Here is a 13837-nt window from a genome sequence, read left to right on the forward strand (position 1 = left end):
GTATGTGAAAAGGGTTTCAGATGAATTCATACATTATGTACATATAATCATGAAATAAATCATGTGAACCATGCAACATTAAATGTTATTTCTGATCTATATTAATAAGTAAATCTGATTATATTGAAATGAGTTTTATTTAGGGCATAAAACCCAATAGAACCATGGATGATTATGGGTGATTTTAATGATATTTTGTTCAAAGAGGAACGGATTGGGAAAAGAGTGAAATACACGGAGGCAACCGAGTTTATCAATTGTGTGGGAAGGTGTATGATTGAAGATGTTAAGTATAGTGGCGGTTACTATACTTGGAATAACAAGAGGCAAGGCAATGAGAGAATTTGCTCCAAAATAGATCGTGTTCTTGCCAATCAGAATTGGTTAGATAATTTCTCCTCTGCGGAAGTTATTTTTCCAGCTGAGGAATTATTTGATCACACTCCAGCTATAATCTCATTATCTCATGAAATACTTGGGGGAAAAAAACTTTTAAGTACTTCAAGATGTGGACTACTCATCCTCGCTATTCTAAGATTGTTTCTGGAGTTTGGAATCAAAGAATTGACGGTTCTAAGATGTTTCAAATTGTAACTAAGCTGAAGCTATTAAAGGGAGCTTTTAAAGAGCTTAATCGGCAGCATTTTTCTAACATACAAAATGCTACTGATGAAGCAAAGAAGGAGCTCCTTGAAACTCAGCTGAAATTACAATCTGATCCTCTTAATTCAGACCTCATTGCTACAGAAATTGCTGCTCGTATGAAATATGGGCAGCTCTTGAAGGGTCTCAACTCCTTTTTGCACCAAAAATCCAAGGTTTCTTGGATTAAAAATGGAGATGACAACACAGCCATCTTTCATGCTAGTATCAAGGAAAGGAGAAGGTCTAACAGTATTCTTTCCATTGAAGACCAACAAGGAGTACGAACTGATAAAGCAAATGAAATCTCAGCTGCTTTCCTTTCCTTTTATCAGCACCTGCTTGTCTCTAAAATGGAAGGTAGGAGGAAGGTTAACAGAGAAGTGATGATGCTGGGGCCTCTTGTAAGCAAAGAACAATCAGACTTGTTGCTGCAAGAATTTTCCAAAGAAGATGTCAAGAAAGCCATATTTGCAATCCCGGGAATCAAAGCACCAGGTCCAAATGGCTACACTAGTTGTTTTTTTTCAGGATAATTGAGACTTAATTGGAGAAGATATTAGCGAAGCGGTGTTGTCTCTTCTGCACACAGGTCAGATCCTCGAAAAAATCAATGCTACTGTTTTAACACTTATTCCTAAATGTAAGTGCCCTAATACAGTAAGTGACTTCCGTCCTATTGCATGCTGTAATGTCATTTATAAAACCGCCACTAAACTCATTTGTACAAGGTTGAAAGCAATTCATCCTGATATGATTGCACAAAACCAAGGTGGATTCATCTCTGGGAGGTTTATTGCCCATAACATCATGATTTGCCAGGACTTGATCAGACATTATGGAAGGGAAAAGGCCAAGGCTAGCTGTATGATTAAACTTGATCTTCAGAAGGCGTATGATACTCTTGATTGGGATTATTTGGAAGAAATTCTTCATGCATTTTAGTTCCCTGTGAAAGTTATCAAGCTGATCATGATATGTGTTCGAACTCCCAGGTTTTCACTCATGTTCAATGGTTCTCTGCATGGATATTTTGAAGGGAAACGGGGATTAAGACAGGGAGATCTGATGTCACCACTGCTCTTTGTTCTTGGTATGGAATATCTTTCAAGAATAATGATGAAGATTAGAGCTAAACAAGAGTTCAAGTTTCATGACAGATGTGCTGAACTCAAACTGAATCACCTGATATTTGCAGATGATGTTATACTATTTTGCCATGGTGATTATAAGAGTATTTACTATATGTTACATGGGCTTAAATTGTTTTCATGTACTTCTGGGCTGCAGCCGAATCCTAATAAATCAGCTATATACTGCTGTGGCATGGAGGACACTGAAATGCAACACATTCTTGATTGCTCGGGTTTCACCAAAAAAGAGGTACCTTTCAAATATTTAGGTATCCCTATTTGTGCGTGTAATATCCGCTAACTCCGAAAGGGTATTTTTGTAATTTTATTTAGCTGAGAGTAATTTTTTTTTTTATTTTATTTTACATATTTATGGATTTAAATATGTATGGGATTATTTTTATGATGATATAATATTTGATTTTATTGGCATGTGCATAATGCCTAATAGATATATATGTCTCGATATTGTTATATGGGCATATTATTATTATTATTATTATTATTATTATTATTATTATTATTATTATTATTATTATTATTATTATTATTATTATACGTATTATTATTATTATTATACGTATTATTATTATTATTATTATTATTATTATTATTATTATTATTATTATTATTATTATTGTTATTATAAACTGTTATACGAAGTTACTTACGCACGAACGGAACACACGAACCGCACGCCTATTTTGGTGGAATGGGAATCGCTCCACTTCGGTTCAATGCGATATTTTGCTTGGGTTTAAACACGATAGAAATTAGGTTTTAAACTCTATTTTCGTTCACCCAAAACAGAGAACCAACGAGAGAGAGAGCACGTATACGGCGTATACGATACCGAAAATTTTTGTTTCTTCAAGCGGAGTGAAACCTGGGTGAACGTGGGGGTTTGGGATCACTTATATACGACCTAAGGAAGCTTTTTAACGTGGTATAAGGGGCGGAAGTCGTCGTTTTAAGATTCGCCATTTTTGAAGCTTCAAAGTTGCGGCTTAGTTACGGACTCGAATTCGAACGTGTTTAAGCTTGTTCTTAGGTCAAGGGAGGTTATATTTGAGTGCATGGGACCCTAAGGATTGTTTTTGACGTAAGAAAACGAAGCTTTAACGTCCAAAACGAAAATCCAAAATTTTGGACTCCATTAAAGACGGTACACCGCCAACGAAGAAGACAACCCCGATCTGCCTTCTCCGACCACTTTTCTTGATCGTTTTGAGGTCCTGAGCATTGTGGAGAGCTTCCCCAATCGAAAGGACGCTTCAAGAGCAATCGGAGACAAAGTTACACTTTACCGGCGACGAAACCGACGAGAACGCCGGCGACCGCGTTCTGACCGTTTCTGAGGTGTTTTTCTTAGATATTTTTGTATATTTTGATTCCTTATTTTATTCTAAGGTGCTTGGTGAAGTTTCATAATTTTCTGAATTTATTTGGAATTATTGTGAATTATTTAGTATAATTCATAGATTAATTATGAAAAATACTTAGATTACTCAGAAAAATCTAAATATATTTTATATGATTAGTTATGAGATATAAACTATTACAAAATTGGTAGATTCGAATTTCGGTTAATTTTGTATTTTTCATGAATTATTTGTGTTATTTATTAAATTAATTATGAAAAATACTTAGGTTGCTCAGAAAAATCTAGATTTATTTTATATGATGGACTATGATATATAAACTATTATAAAATTGGTATATTGAATTTTCAGGCGATTATGTATTTTTCATGAATTATTGATGTTATTTCTTATTTTAATTATGAAAAATACCTAGGTTGCTTAGAAAATTCAAAGAAAATTATTTATGACTTATTACAGATTATAAAGTTTATTAGAAGAGTTAGATTCGGTTTTTAATCAATTTTGGTATTTTTCATAAATTTACTTAATTAATGCTTAAGTTAATTATGAAAAATAGATAAGTGTTGTTAAAATAGTAAAATGTATTTTTGAAATACCATTTACTGTCTATGATATCAAAAGGAATAGGTTTTATTATTTATTAGTTGTTGTAGGTATTTATTATAATTATTGGTGATTAATTAACTATTTATTTGGACTTTAATAAGAATAAATGGTATTTTAGTAAATTTTACGTAAAAATGTGTTGTATGAATTCATGTTTTACGTTAAGAATGTTTGTTTGAGTCCATGCAATATGTTTGTGTGAATCAAAATAATAAATGCTTATGTTTGGTGTGTCATGCAAGCGAAATGGACCTATGTGTTACGTATTTTTACGTAAGTTTCTGTATGAGTTTAGAGATTCATACTTGAATGTATTTTGAGTGTATTGTTTTGTTAATGAATGTCTAGGATCTTGTTCTCAACAAGGAAATTCGGTTAGGTGCTCGAGGTAGCAAGTGTGGTCTTAGCAACTGAGGTAAGAAGAGTGGACATCTGTACACAGGGTGTATGTTATGCATACAACTTGGGTTGGTTGTTATTTAATTTGATAGTGTTGTGATTTCCTTATATTTTGTGAGCATCATTAGCATGAGAATAATATTAGGGTCTTGCTGCTTCTGTGAGCATAACACTTGCAGGTTATAACATTATCATGGGTGAGTACAACTTATGATAATTAATTACCCTGTTGGATGCCAAGTGTGAGAATAACACAAGGCAGGGCAGTTCACCTCATGTCTGATCAACATGAGTGTATAGTTGATTATCGTATGTGAGTATAATGTGCGATATGAGACATGATTGGTGCATGTGAGAACAACATGCGTTGTGGATATATTTATGGAATGTGAATTACTGTTGATTAATATTAAAGAGTAATTTATGTCAAGTAACTAGTTAGGAGGGTTATGTCCTACATAGCTCTTCTTACCGGGCGTTAGCTCACGGGTACTCTGTGTGCAGGTAAGGGTAAGGCCAAGCAGTGAGATTGAAGAGCTCGAGGCGTGGACCGCATGTTAGGGGGCTGGCACAGTATTTTGCTTTTAATGTTTTTAACTGCTAAACATTTTGGAACTATTATTTTGACTTAACTAGTTCTTATTTAAGTTTACAGTACTAAAAGTATTTTGTTTTAAACAATGAGATCTCATGCTTAGATATTTTTCAATAAAGAAGTATTTGATTGTCTTGATCTTATTAAATTGTTTTATACGGACTATCCTATGTGACACCTCGGGAAATCGGGATGTTACAATATGGTATCAGAGCAATACGGTCCTAAAGAATGTGGTTAGCCCTAACATGTAAAGTTCACCGCCATGAGACGAGCTCGACTCACTGTACTGTAAGTGGTTATTACTTATAATTAAGTTGCCTTAAATTTCTGCATGCGAGAGGGTAACATTATTTTCATGTAAAATTGATGATCAAAATGATCTTGATGTGTATTGGTTTGTGTGGTTCAGGAGTTTAGAAATGCCTCCTAGAAGGTCAGTTAGAGTGGGTCGAGGTCGAGGTCGAGGCCAAGGCCAAGGCCGAGATGATGGAGGGATCAATGAACCACCTCAAGCACCACAGGGATGGGAAGAGCGCATTGCCGCACTGGAAGGAATCATTCATAGGCAGGATGAAGAACTTCGTCAGCTGAGACGTCAACCGGAGCCGCCAGTCCAAATAAGGCAAGATGCAGAAAATAGAGACCCACCAGCTGCAGTGGTATATCCTGCTACAGAGGCTAGACATGAGTTGTTAGCAGAGAGATTTCGGAAACAACACCCACCTGAGTTTGAGGGAGGCATAGACCCGGTAGTGGCTGAGGAGTGGATGAGTCGCATAGAAAGCATTTTGCAGATGCTAAGGGTGGATGGGAATGACCGAGTGAAGTGTGCATCTTACATGCTGAGGAAAGATGCTCGTATCTGGTGGGAGGTGGTGGAACAAACAAAGAATGTAGATACCATGAACTGGGATGATTTCAAAAGGGTCATTAATGAGAAGTATTATAACTCAGCAGTTCTAGCAGCAAAGGTCGATGAATTTACTGGGTTAGTCCAAGGGAGTCTTACTGTGACTGAGTATGCACAAAAATTTGATAGATTGGCAAAATTTGCTCCAGATCTGGTGCCTACTGATAGAGTGCGAGCACATCGATTTGTGGAAGGCCTGAAACCAATGGTTGCTCGAGATGTGGAAATTGTGTCAAGGGGTCAATTCAGCTATGCTCAAGTTGTCGAAATGGCTCTTACGGCTGAGCGGAGTGAAAACAAAATTTGGAAGGAAAATGCTGCCAGGAGAGAATCTAAGAAAGGTGGAGCCAATTCTAATGACCACAAGAAACGAGGACAGGACCAGTCCGGGCAGCCAAGTCAAGACAAGAGGTACAAAAGTGATAACGACCAACGATTTAATGGCAGCAGTGGGCGAAACATTCCAGAATGCCCTAAATGTACCAAACGTCATCTCGGCGAGTGTCGCGCAAAAGCATGCTACAAATGTGGAAAAGAAGGACACATCAAACGCAATTGCCCACTGTGGGGACAGACTGGGAACAGAGCAGAACCGAAGAAAGATGACAAGTATGTTCCAGCTAGAGTTTTTGCCATCACTCAAGCAGAAGCTGAGGCCAGTCCTTCGGTTGTATCAGGTCAGATTCTTATGGCCAACACCACTTGTAAAGTTTTATTTGATTCTGGTGCAACTCATTCCTTTATTGCTAGCACAATTGTAAATCATATAAATGCACCGAGTGAATTATTTACTGTGGGGTTTGGGACCATGTTACCATCTGGGGAGGTTGTAATCTCTAGAAGTTGGCTTAAGGGTGTACCTGTCAGGATAGATGGTAGAGAATTATTTGTAGACCTGATTGTATTAGATTTATTTGATTTTGATGTAATCTTGGGCATGGATTTTCTTACCAAATATGGAGCATCAATTGACTGCAAGCAAAAGAAAGTTGTTTTCACACCAGAAGATGGAGAGACTTTCGAGTTCAGGGGGGTAGGAAAGAAACCCCGCACTCCTATTATTTCGGCAATGAAGGCTGGGCAACTATTGCAGCGTGGGTGCTTAGGGTATCTAGTTAATGTGGTTGATGACACCAAGAAAATTGAAAGAAAGCCGGAGGAAACACGGGTAGTTGCTGAGTTTCTTGATGTATTTCCAGAGGAGTTACCCGGGTTACCACCACACAGAGAAATCGAATTTGTGATAGAATTAGTGCCCGGAACAGCACCAGTTTCCCGCGCACCATATAGGATGGCACCATCTGAATTGAAAGAACTCAAAATACAGTTGGAAGAATTGCTTAAGTTAGGGTTTATCAGACCTAGCTACTCTCCGTGGGGCGCACCAGTTCTATTTGTTAAAAAGAAAGACGGTACTATGAGAATGTGCATAGATTATCGAGAACTGAACAAGGTGACTATAAAGAATCGGTACCCATTACCGAGGATTGACGACTTGTTCGACCAGCTTCAAGGGAAAAAGGTATTTTCTAAGATTGATCTTCGTTCAGGATACCATCAGCTAAGAATCAAAAATGAAGACATACCGAAGACAGCCTTCAGAACGAGATACGGACATTACGAGTTCATGGTGATGTCATTTGGACTTACAAATGCCCCAGCAGCTTTTATGGACCTCATGAATCGAGTCTTCAAGGAATATCTGGATCAGTTTGTCATTGTATTCATAGATGATATACTGATTTATTCTAAGACAGAGGAGGAACATGAGGAGCACTTACGCTTGACCTTACAGCGACTGAGAGAACATCAATTGTATGCCAAGTACAAAAAATGTGAGTTCTGGTTGTCCGAGGTTGCATTTTTGGGCCACATTATCCCTAACGGGGGAATAAAAGTAGATCCTGCTAAGGTTGCTGCAGTGAAAGAATGGCCTAGACCAAAGACCGCCTCAGAGGTTCGAAGCTTGGGTTTAGCGAGCTATTATAGAAGGTTTGTTGAGGGGTTCTCAAAGATAGCCACACCCTTAACAGAATTAACTAGGAAGAATCTAAAATTTTCCTGGTCAGACAAGTGTGAGCAAAGCTTCCAAGAGTTGAAGAATAGACTTATTTCAGCACCAATCCTCAGTTTACCAACAGAAGAGGGACAATTTGCGGTATATTGTGACGCATCTAAACAAGGGTTGGGTTGTGTTCTAATGCAAGAAGGGAAGGTAATTGCTTACGCTTCAAGGCAATTAAAAGAATACGAACAGAGATACCCGACACATGACCTAGAGTTAGCCGCAGTGGTTTTTGCACTAAAAATTTGGCGTCATTATCTCTATGGAGTGAAATGTGAAATCTACACCGATCATAAGAGTTTAAAGTACTTTTTCACCCAGAGGGAGTTAAACATGAGGCAGAGGAGATGGTTGGAGCTAGTCAAAGACTACGACTCCGAGATAATGTACCATCCCGGTAAAGCCAATGTGGTAGCGGATGCACTTAGCCGTAGAGGTCCCGGACTAGTTTCCACTTTACAAGGAGTATCAAGGGAATTAGTGGAAGACATGGAACGAGCTGGTATAGAGTTTATTACAGGGCAACTTGCAAAGGTCACACTTCAATCCACTTTGTTAGAAAGAATTAAGGAGGGGCAGACGACAGATCAAAAGCTCAGTGAACTAAAGCAAGAAATTTTGAATAGTAACGCCAAAGATTATGAAATATCAGACACGGGATTAATTCGGTTCAAGGGACGAATTTATGTGCCCGATAATGATGAGCTCAAGAAGGGGATATTGATAGAAGCTCATACTACACCTTATTCAGTTCATCCCGGGACCACTAAAATGTACCATGACCTAAAAGCATTGTATTGGTGGCCTGGTATGAAAAAGGATGTAGTTGAATTTGTGGTCAAATGCTTAACATGTCAACAAGTTAAAGCAGAGCATCAAAGACCAGCGGGATTGTTACAACCACTGAAGCTCCCTGAATGGAAGTGGGAAGAGATTTCCATGGATTTTGTGACTGGATTACCTAAGACTACAAAGCAACATGACGCCATTTGGGTAGTCGTCGATAGGTATACAAAATCTGCCCATTTTCTACCAGTACGCATGACTTACTCCATGGACCATTTTGCTGAACTTTATGTGAATGAGATTGTGAGATTACATGGGGCACCGTATTCTATTGTTTGTGATCGAGATGCTCGGTTCACTTCGTCTTTTTGGGAAAGCTTACAGAGAGCAATGGGAACTCGATTGAAGTTCAGCACTGCATATCATCCAGAGACAGATGGTCAGACTGAGAGAACAAATCAGATCTTGGAAGATATGTTGAGGGCATGTGTGATAGATTTCCAAGGATCATGGAGCAAATACCTGCCTTTGATTGAATTTTCTTACAACAACAGCTATCAGATCAGTCTACTATCGGGGTAGCACCCTATGAGATGTCGTATGGAAGAAAACGCAGGTCTCCACTGCATTGGGATGAGTTGGGAGAGAACAAACTCCTAGGGCCAGATGCAGTTCAGCACACCAACGAAGCTATTCAGAAGATCAGGGCTAGAATGATCACAGCTCAGAGCAGACAGAAATCTTACGCAGACCTGAAGCGGAGGGACATTGAGTTCGAAGTGGGTGATCATGTGTTTCTTCGAGTGACACCACGAAAAGGACTCTCAGTGAAGAGATTTGGCAAGAAAGGGAAACTAAGTCCCAGATATGTTGGTCCATTTCAGATATTGGACAGAGTAGGCAGTGTAGCTTATAGAATAGCTTTACCGCCATCATTATCTGGGGTGCACAATGTATTTCATGTATCTCAACTCCAGAAATATGTGTCAGACCCATCGCATGTTTTGAGCTATAAAACACTGGGTTTGCAGGAAGATTTGTCCTACAATGAACGTCCGGTAAAGATTCTTGATCAAAAGGATAGGATTTTGAGAAATAAGACAATTACCTTGGTGAAAGTCCTATGGAGAAACAGCGTGGTTGAGGAAGCTACTTGGGAGCTAGAGTCTGATATGCGAGAACAATATCCAGAATTATTTGAGTAAAATTTCGGGACGAAATTTTCTTTTAGAGGGGGATAATTGTAATATCCGCTAACTCCGAAAGGGTATTTTTGTAATTTTATTTAGCTGAGAGTAATTTTTTTTTATTTATTTTATTTTACATATTTATGGATTTAAATATGTATGGGATTATTTTTATGATGATATAATATTTGATTTTATTGGCATGTGCATAATGCCTAATAGATATATATGTCTGGATATTGTTATATGGGCATATTATTATTATTATTATTATTATTATTATTATTATTATTATTATTATTATTATTATTATCATTGTTATTATATATAAACTTACACGAAGAAGAAGTTATTTACGCATGAACGGAACACACGAACCGAATGCCTAATTTGGTGGAATGGGAATCGCTCCACTTCGGTTCAATGCGATATTTTGCTTGGGTTTAAACACGATAGAAATTAGGTTTTAAACTCTATTTTCGTTCACCCAAAACAGAGAACCAACGAGAGAGAGAGAGAGAGAGAGAGAGAGAGCACGTATACGGCGTATACGATACCGAAAATTTTCGTTTCTTCAAGCGGAGTGAAACCTGGGTGAACGTGGGGGTTTGGGATCACTTATATACGACCTAAGGAAGCTTTTTAACGTGGTATAAGGGGTGGAAGTCGTCGTTTTAAGATTCGCCATTTTTGAAGCTTCAAAGGTGCGGCTTAGTTACGGACTCGAATTCGAACGTGTTTAAGCTTGTTCTTGGGTCAAGGGAGGTTATATTTGAGTGCATGGGACCCTAAGGATTGTTTTTGACGTAAGAAAACGAAGCTTTAACGTCCAAAACGAAAATCCAAAATTTTGGACTCCATTAAAGACGGTACACCGCCAACGAAGAAGACAACCCCGATCTGCCTTCTCCGACCACTTTTCTTGATCGTTTTGAGGTCCTGAGCATTGTGGAGAGCTTCCCCAATCGAAAGGACGCTTCAAGAGCAATCGGAGACAAAGTTACACTTTACCGGCGACGAAACCGACGAGAACGCCGACGACCGCGTTCTGACCGTTTCTGAGGTGTTTTTCTTAGATATTTTTGTATATTTTGACTCCTTATTTTATTCTAAGGTGCTTGGTGAAGTTTCATAATTTTCTGAATTTATTTGGAATTATTGTGAATTATTTAGTATAATTCATAGATTAATTATGAAATATACTTAGATTACTCAGAAAAATCTAAATATATTTTATATGATTATTTATGAGATATAAACTATTGCAAAATTGGTAGATTCGAATTTCGGTTAATTTTGTATTTTTCATGAATTATTTGTGTTATTTATTAAATTAATTATGAAAAATACTTAGGTTGCTCAGAAAAATCTAGATTTATTTTATATGATGGACTATGATATATAAACTATTATAAAATTGGTAGATTGAATTTTCAGGCGATTATGTATTTTTCATGAATTATTGATGTTATTTCTTATTTTAATTATGAAAAATACCTAGGTTGCTTAGAAAATTCAAAGAAAATTATTTATGACTTATTACGGATTATAAAGTGTATTAGAAGAGTTAGATTTGGTTTTTAATCAATTTTGGTATTTTTCATGAATTTACTTAATTAATGCTTAAGTTAATTATGAAAAATAGATAAGTGTTGTTAAAATAGTAAAATGTATTTTTGAAATACCATTTACTATCTATGATATCAAAAGGAATAGCTTTTATTTTTTATTAGTTGCTGTAGGTATTTATTATAATTATTGGTGATTAATTAACTATTTATTTGGACTTTAATAAGAATAAATGGTATTTTAGTAAATTTTACGTAAAAATGTGTTGTATGAATTCATGTTTTACGTTAAGAATGTTTGTTTGAGTCCATGCAATATGTTTGTGTGAATCAAAATAATAAATGCTTATGTATGGTGTGTCATGCAAGCGAAATGGACCTATGTGTTACGTATTTTTACGTAAGTTTCTGTATGAGTTTAGAGATTCATACTTGAATGTATTTTGAGTGTATTGTTGTGTTAATGAATGTCTAGGATCTTGTTCTCAACAAGGAAATTCGTTGAGGTGCTCGAGGTAACAAGTGTGGTCTTAGCAACTGAGGTAAGAAGAGTGGACATCTGTACACAGGGTGTATGTTATGCATACAACTTGGGTTGGTTGTTATTTAATTTGATAGTGTTGTGATTTCCTTATATTTTGTGAGCGTCATTAGCATGAGAATAATATTAGGGTCTTGCTGCTTGTGTGAGCATAACACTTGCAGGTTATAACATTATCATGGGTGAGTACAACTTATGATAATTAATTACCCTGTTGGATACCAAGTGCGAGAATAACACAAGGCAGGGCAGTTCACCTCATGTCTGATCAACATGAGTGTATAGTTGATTATCGTATGTGAGTATAATGTGCGATATGAGACATGATTGGTGCATGTGAGAACAACATGCGTTGTGGATATATTTATGGAATGTGAATTACTGTTGATTAATATTAAAGAGTAATTTATGTCAAGTAACTAGTTAGGAGGGTTATGTCCTACATAGCTCTTCTTACTGGGCGTTAGCTCACGGTACTGCGGGTGCGGGGTGTAAGGGTAAGGCCAAGCAGTGAGATTGAAGAGCTCGAGGCGTGGACCGCATGTTAGGGGGCTGGCACAGTATTTTGCTTTTAATGTTTTTAAATGCTAAACATTTTGGAACTATTATTTTGACTTAACTAGTTCTTATTTAAGTTTACAGTACTAAAAGTATTTTGTTCTAAACAATGAGATCTCATGCTTGGATATTTTTCAATAAAGAAGTATTTGATTGTCTTGATCTTATTAAATTATTTTATACAGACTATCCTAAGTGACATCTCGGGAAATCGGGGTGTTACAGTGCGAAACGAATTTCAGGAAAATAATGTAAGGTTTTAGCAGATAAGATGACAGCCAGAATCAAAATTTGGAGTACTAGAAACTTGTCTTTGGCAGGGAGAGCAGTTCTGGTTAACTCAGTTCTTATGTCAATTCACTCATATTGGAGCCAAGTTATGGTGCTACCAAAGCGAACTATAAGGGGTATTGAAGCCATCTGTCAAGCATACTTATGGAAAGGAAATCAGGTTTCACAAGGGTCGGGTCCAATTGCTTGGGATCATGTGTGCCAACCAAAAGTAGCTGGAGGGATTGGTTTGAAAAGAATTGCAAAGTGGAATATTGCTGCAATGACAAAATACGTGTGGGCAATTGCGAACAAAGACGATAACCTGTGGATTAAATGGATTCACTGTGTATACATCAAAGGAGAGGATTGGTGGACTTATCAAGCTCCACCTCAGGCTAGTTGGTATTGGAGGAAGTTGAACTTAAAGCACAAGTCAAAGGTGTTATGGACATTCAGCAATTTGTTAGCACCAAATACAGTATATCAAATGGCTACAAATCTCTTTGCCCCGCACAAAGCAAAGTGAATTGGAGTCATGAGATATGGAATAGACTCAATATCCCTAGGCATAGCTTTTGCTTGTGGCTTACAATCCAAGATAGACTTAAAACTAGAGAAAGGTTGTTCAAATACAACATCATTGGAGAAGATCATTGTTTGTTCTGTTTGGATCACCCCGAGACTACAGAGCATCTTTTCTTCTCTTGTCCTTTCTCTACTATTTGTCTATCTCAAGTCAAAGCTTGGCTAGGATGGAGAGTTGAGACAATAGACTTGAGCAGATTGTGCAGGTGGCTGGACAGAGCGAAGATGAGCAGATTTCGGAAGGCAGTAATCACTGCTGCTGTGGCTGCTCTGGTGTACCATGTTTGGACAAATCGCAATGATTTCCTATGGAATTCAAGGAGAATAGCACAAGATGTTGTAGTCCATGCTATAAAGGAAGATCTAAAGAATAGAGTGTTGTGTAATTGGCCAAAGAAACACAAACCAGCTGATGCCGACTGGTTTGTTCTCCTCTAGCAGCTGATTGTTGTTGCTGCTGCCTGGTGCTTGCCGACTGGTTTATAGGTGCTGTAGCTGATTGTTTTTTTAATATTGTTGCAGTTGTGAATGTATATATATAACACACAAGGAAAGAAGAGTTGTAATTATATTGTATTGTATAGGTAAATCTCGGGTCTCC

General features: G+C 37.3%; 2 protein-coding genes across 2 annotated transcripts; both read left to right on the top strand.

Annotated features, from left to right (window-relative positions):
* Window positions 1-506: 506 nt before the first annotated feature.
* On the top strand, window positions 507-2076 carry LOC133038226 (uncharacterized). The gene is made up of 3 exons (XM_061116315.1): window positions 507-1161; window positions 1304-1535; window positions 1638-2076. The coding sequence occupies exons 1-3, from the start codon at window positions 507-509 to the stop codon at window positions 2074-2076; spliced, it is 1326 nt and encodes a 441-aa protein (XP_060972298.1).
* Window positions 2077-4960: 2884 nt separating this feature from the next.
* On the top strand, window positions 4961-12641 carry LOC133038227 (uncharacterized). Its single transcript, XM_061116316.1, has 3 exons — window positions 4961-7630; window positions 9079-9477; window positions 12564-12641. Exons 1-3 carry the CDS (start codon window positions 5183-5185, stop codon window positions 12639-12641), a joined length of 2925 nt encoding a protein of 974 aa, XP_060972299.1. The 5' UTR covers window positions 4961-5182.
* Window positions 12642-13837: the final 1196 nt, after the last annotated feature.

Source organism: Cannabis sativa, chromosome 5 (genome assembly GCF_029168945.1).
Source record: "Cannabis sativa cultivar Pink pepper isolate KNU-18-1 chromosome 5, ASM2916894v1, whole genome shotgun sequence".
Lineage (NCBI taxonomy): Eukaryota > Viridiplantae > Streptophyta > Magnoliopsida > Rosales > Cannabaceae > Cannabis > Cannabis sativa.